General features: G+C 39.8%; 2 protein-coding genes and 1 non-coding gene across 4 annotated transcripts in view; all 3 read right to left on the reverse strand.

Moving 5' to 3' along the window:
- LOC107705061 (biorientation of chromosomes in cell division protein 1-like 1) overlaps positions 1 to 960 on the reverse strand; it is a 25,271-nt gene extending 24,311 nt beyond the window's left edge. The window contains exons 1-2 of the mRNA XM_016508191.1: positions 764 to 960; positions 78 to 202 (exon numbers count right to left, since the gene is read on the reverse strand). Coding sequence (XP_016363677.1) covers positions 78 to 202; positions 764 to 880 — 242 coding nt within the window. The 5' untranslated portion in view covers positions 881 to 960. The remainder of the gene's footprint in view (positions 1 to 77; positions 203 to 763) is intronic.
- A 623-nt stretch (positions 961 to 1,583) lies between these two features.
- On the reverse strand, positions 1,584 to 1,665 carry trnal-aag (transfer RNA leucine (anticodon AAG)). Its single transcript has one exon. It is a non-coding gene; the product is annotated as a tRNA-Leu (tRNA).
- A 669-nt stretch (positions 1,666 to 2,334) lies between these two features.
- Positions 2,335 to 5,939, reverse strand: part of aurkb (aurora kinase B) — an 11,764-nt gene continuing 8,159 nt past the window's right edge. Inside the window, exons 7-8 of one of the 2 annotated variants that reach the window (XM_016439737.1) lie at positions 5,761 to 5,935; positions 2,335 to 3,169 (exon numbers count right to left, since the gene is read on the reverse strand). In XM_016439737.1, the coding sequence (XP_016295223.1) occupies positions 2,999 to 3,169; positions 5,761 to 5,935 (346 nt within the window). In that variant the 3' untranslated portion in view covers positions 2,335 to 2,998. The remainder of the gene's footprint in view (positions 3,170 to 5,760; positions 5,936 to 5,939) is intronic. The other variant, XM_016508196.1, reaches the window with a different exon arrangement.

Genomic DNA, 5,939 nt, shown 5'->3' on the forward strand with positions numbered 1-5,939 from the left:
CAGACAGATGGACAGCCAGACAGATGGACAGACAGACGGACAGACAGAGATAAAGACAGACAGACAGATAGACGTACTGCAGGACCAGCTGTCGGATGCTGTTTCTCAGCTGGTTCTTGTTCAGCTGTGGGCTCCATGTGTGGTTTGCCAGATGGTTGGACACAAAGTTGTCGACTCGCTGTCGTAAGTGCAAATACGCCGGCTGAGAGAAAGAAAACAACAAAATTAACCCTACAAAGCTACTGTGTCACGTAGACGTCTTCACGGGTCCACTTGGATCCGAAAACATGAGGTCCGACCCGAGACCCGAGCGGGTTCGGGTCCAGAACTTCTACGAGTGCCTCGGAAACGGGTCGGGTTCAGTATAAGCGGCCTCGGGTACTTTAAAATAAATTTGCTTTTTTTTTTTTTCAAATGGACCCGATAAGACCTGAATTCGTTTACACTATCCCGGATGCGAACTTGTGCGTTCGTGTTAAGTTCATTTGAGAGATTTCAGACACAACACTAATCAAAATTAAATCATTAACAGAAACCCTGTGAGCTGCTAAACTGACAGTTGGCTTATAAAAGTGCGCGAATTTAAAAAAGAGCGGTTACTCGCGACATTCTCATAATAATCAATTACGTGAAGTATAAATACATTATTAGTTCTGTGATAGTACTAGTTACTTCGGAGAACACACTGTTTTCACCGTGTTAAACTCATGGTAAACGCGAGGTACTTCGGTGCTGTTGTGAGGTAAATATGTGCGTGTTTTGCCTTTGTATCCACGTCCGCCAGACAGTCTCTGCGGAGCTGATCGAACAGACCCTCCGTCTTCAGGTGATTGACGATCGCCGACACCAGCTGCGGATCCCCGGGGTGAAGCGCCGCCATCGCGGAACACGAACACCGGCAGAACCTCCGGAACCAACCGAACCGCCGCGGCGCGTCACAGAATAAACAACCAGCCGGAAGTTTACAAAGCGCACAGGAAACAGAAGAAGAAACGCGCGGAAATTCAGCGCCATCTTGAGGACGCGCTGCAACTGAAAAAAAGTGTTTTTAATGCTTGATTTAGTGTCAACTCACACAATATAATAATAATTGTAACAATTATCAAAAATGAAAACGAGCAACATCTATTCTGTAGTGTTGTGTGGGAGAACCGAAGCTTTGAATCAACTGAACCAATTGATTCGCAAAATGATTCACGAAGCGCTCGAAACACCACACGCTGGTGACGCCTGCTGGTCAAACTGTGTAAATGCAACTAAAACTCAGACCAAAACACGAATGAATACAGCTTTTACAAACCCATTATAATATATTAAATGCAATTAACAGCATCAAATATGAAGTATCTGTATAATGTGTCATTTTATTAATTTGCAGGGCGGGCTTATCAGGTATAAATCATACACTGGTTCAGTGGTTCGCCGCTGGGGGGCGCTCTCAGTGCATCCGCAGAGATCATCGATCCAAACGGCAAATGATTCGCTCAGTTTTCGAAGCAGTGCTTCAAAAGTGGCCATCACTAGTGAACGGCATGTTTGGGATCCGATAGTGTTCATTTTAATTAGATGTTATGAAAACGATGTGGCAGCGGTGGGATTCGAACCCACGCCCCCGAAGAGACTGGAGCCTTAATCCAGCGCCTTAGACCGCTCGGCCACGCTACCGCTGAGCCGCCACGCGTCAGGATGTCTCTCAAAGTCAATAGAATTTTTGTTTCTATTGACATACAGACCAACATTTTCTTATGAACTTCTAAAATGTATCATGAAATATAATTGTATATGGGTAACAGAGAAATTATAGCTACAATTAACATAGCTACACAATGAGAATACGACACTTTTACTATCAATCAGTGTTTGTAACAACTTCTGACTGCGATCCAGTGTGGTTTTTGGTGAAATGAGGCAGAAATGTTAGTAACATTTCAGAAGAGTTTTTGGTTGTTGGGTAAGACACGCAATTATAACTTCTGTGGGGCGTGAAGGAAATGTAACTAGTAGTGTATCTAATTACTGCTGCCAGAAAGTAATAAGTAACGTAATATTACTTTTGAAAGGAGTAATTTGTAATGAGTAACCAGTAAAAATTGCTTCTAGCCGTTGCCAATAAGAACGAAAATCATTCTGTAGAACCATCTGAAGAATTGAATCTAATGTTTATATACAAGTTAAAGTGACCGTTCACCCCGAAAATGAAAACTCAGTAGTTTACCATCTCTTAAATTGTTCGGATTGACTTCCATAGAACGAAAAAACAAAATAAAAATCCTATGGAAGTCAATGGCTACCATCAACTGTTCGGTTCCCAACATTCATCAGAATATCTTGTGTTTGACAGGTTTGGAACAACATGAAAGTGAATAAATGACAATTTTAATTATTGGGTGAAATATCCCTTTAAAGTTATTTCACCAGCAGTTAAAAGCAAACCAGGAACTAGTCAGTACTCCAGTAGAAGCCAACTAATTACTACCACAAACTTTAAAAACTACTAGTTAATTACTAGTACACTAGGACCGGTTTAATGATTCTAGTTGCATCTGTGTTTCCAAAAGAAATTGATACAGAAAGCTACATCAAGCCTGAATGCATGCAGAGTTTAACAATCACTTTGTGCAAATCAAAAAGCTACACCACCAAACATACTTAAAACGCACTGGTTTATATTTCATAGGTTCAGTATAAGACAGACATCCATAGATTATAAAACAACATGAATATGAACAGAACAGCAGAACTACAGCTACATAGGACAGTGTAAAACAGAAGGGAACAAACTTCAGAGTTCGTTTACATCTGGGCTCATTAACGGGCACAATTAAATACGTTTGTAACCAATTAACATAGCGCCCACACACACACACACACACACACACACACACAATCGGGCCCTGGATCCAATGTTTCTGACACAGTGCAACATTCAGCTGACAGCACAAGCATCACCAGTGGACTCGGAGCAGCAGGCCTGCGTGTCTCAAACGGGTCCTTGAGGTCAGTGATGCGGGTTGCAGACGGGTGGCAGCACCCGGCGTGAGTTGGCTTTGACCCAGGGGTGCTCCATCACGCTGCGGAGCGGCAGACGCATGGCTGGACTGTGACGCAGCAGCTTGGAGATCAGATCCCGAGCGCCGTCAGAAACCAGCTTGGGAAACTGCAGATCCACCTGCGACAAACGCACATCCAACACACATCAGCACAAAACCTGACAGCCGCTTGTGCTAACTTCTGTGTTAGGAACACTTTGCAGTCGCAAAATCCGTTCGGAATGTTCTTATTTTCTTCATACTTTCCTTACAATTCCTGAAAAGGACATTCTTAAGCCATTTAATCCGTGACCATAAAATAAGTTCTTATTTATAAAGCTCTAAAAACCTTACTGACTGATGTTTTAGTGCACTTCCTGCAAATATGATAAAAATAAAGGATCTGAATGAAATGTGTGCAGTCAGTGTCACATGTTTAGTGCAGATCGTCACATGACCAGAGCAGTTTAATTCCTCTTTGCACCGTGAGCTGCATCAAAGCTCTAAAACAAAAGGCTTGTCAAGTACGTTAACAAAGGTATGAGAAAGATTTTTGGTACATGTTATCTTTAAGGTGTCTAGTATTAATATATGAATTCACAATTATTACATTTTGTTGAGTGTTGTCATAGAATGAGTAAACATGTTGATGGTCCGGTGGGATAACTGTGAATTTAAGAACTTAAATTATAATATCGTGAAAGTTATGTTTTTTGTCACTTATTTCAAAAAGTGACACTTTCATATATTCTAGATTCATTACACGTAAAGTAAAACATTTCAAAAGTTGTATTTGTTTTAATTTTGATGATTAGAGCTTGCAGCTCATGAAAGTCAAAAATCCAGTATCTCAAAATATTAGAATATTTACATTTGAGTATCATTAAATGACCATCCCTACAGTATAAATTCCATGTATCTCTTGTTCTGTGAAACCACAATAATGGGGAAGACTGCTGACTTGGCAGTGGTCCAGAATAAAATCATTGACACCCTCCACAAAGAGTGTAAGCCACAGAAGCTCATTATTTCACAGAGTGCTGTATCAAAGCATATTAAATGCAAAGTTGACTGGAATGAAGAAATCAGGTAGGAAAAGGTACACAAGCAACAGGAATGATGGCAAGCTTGAGAACAGTGTCAAGCAAAGCAGATTCAAACACTTGGGAGAGCTTCACTGAAGCTGGAGTCAGTGCATCAAGAGTCACCACGCTCAGACGTCTTCAGGAAGAGGGCTACCAAGCCACTTCTGAAACAGAAACAACGTCAGAAGCATCTTACCTGGGCTAAGGAGAAAAAGAACTGGACTGTTGCTCAGTGCTTCAAAGTTCTCTTTTCAGATGAAACATTTGGAATCTATGGGATATTTTCAAGAGAAAGATGAGAAACCCTGGATCCGAGCTGAAGCTGAGCCGATCGCTTCCATTCACACCTCACTGATGCTGGAGCCCCGACCAAGTACTGAGTGCAGAAATCAACATACTTTAAAGAACTTGAGCTTTTCTGTTTTGCAAATCCTTTTTTTGATTGATGTCAGGAAATATTCTAATATTTTGAAATACTGGATTTTTTGACTTTCATGAGCTGTAAACTCGAATCATCAAAATAAAAACAAGAAAACTTTTGAAATGTTTTACTTTACATGTAATGAATCTAGAATATATGAAAGTTTCACTTTTTGAAATGAGTTACAAAAAATAATAAAGTTTTTCACGATATTCTAATTTTTTGAGACGCACCTGTATATATAAAAATTCAAATGCAGTTGTTAGTGAAAGCTGCACTAAATGTTGCAATGACAAAAACTGCACTAAAAAAGTTAAAATGTTACAAATAAGTTACAATATTGGTGTTGCAATACTGGTAGCACTAATATAACAATTTTATGATACATGTTACAATAAAGTAACAACTTTGAAATACGTTGATGGTTGGATTTGTATTTTTTTTGTATTTGATCTCAGAATTCCTATCAGCGTTGTACAAGGGTTATTATGCATAACAGTAACCCTAGAATTTGATGAAACGGTTTATAATAGCTGGGCTGACATCTATAACAATTTTTATGACTGCAGAAATATGTTAATTCAGTACACATTATCCCACCGGTCACAATTGTGACCGACCATAAAACACAATTTTTCACACACTTTTCAAAAAATAAAAAATAATAATAATTTTAAAGGGTTACTAATGACACATCTGGATATTTTCATATCTGGAAAAAAAAAATTGGGATTAAACAGGTTAATAATGGACCAAAACGACTTTAGTGAAACCAAGATTAAAAGACTCAAATTTAGTTTCATTTTTTTTTGGCTACATTAATAAAATAAAATCAACGCTGGAATAAAAACAGTTGTACAAACATAAACTGCCTTTATGTGCAATTTAAATGAAAGCTTTCTATTCATTTTTTTAGAAACCTTGCAGTTTTCTACTCTGTGTTCTTGTGTTCAAATTAAGCACGGTCCACAATATCGACACAGGGACAGCGGAATCGATACATCATCGTATCAATGTACCGAACACCGCACTAAAAGCAACATTCACTTGCAGAACACAAACTTCTAGAGGCACATAAGTCTGAAGTAGTGAAAGTTCAGCAAAACACTCCTCTCTAGAGTCAATTTCTTTTGAAGTGTTTCTGCTGACAGACAGCGAGGGTTCGTTCACACTAAAACAGAGGTATTTCAGTAAAAAGCAGAGGCAGTGATTAACGCAGACAGACCTTAGTGATGCGCTTGTATGTCTCTGTGTGGCTGGCCGTCTCGAACGGAGGGTTTCCCACCAGACACTCGTAGCACAGCACACCGATGCACCACAGATCAACCTTCTCATCGTGAGTGTGACCCTCGATCATCTCCGGCGGCAGATAGTCCAGAGTCCCACACATGGTCCTCCGTCTGA

The sequence above is a fragment of the Sinocyclocheilus anshuiensis genome, unplaced genomic scaffold (genome assembly GCF_001515605.1).
Source record: "Sinocyclocheilus anshuiensis isolate Anshui unplaced genomic scaffold, SAMN03320099.WGS_v1.1 scaffold2525, whole genome shotgun sequence".
NCBI classification, from domain to species: Eukaryota; Metazoa; Chordata; class Actinopteri; order Cypriniformes; family Cyprinidae; genus Sinocyclocheilus; species Sinocyclocheilus anshuiensis.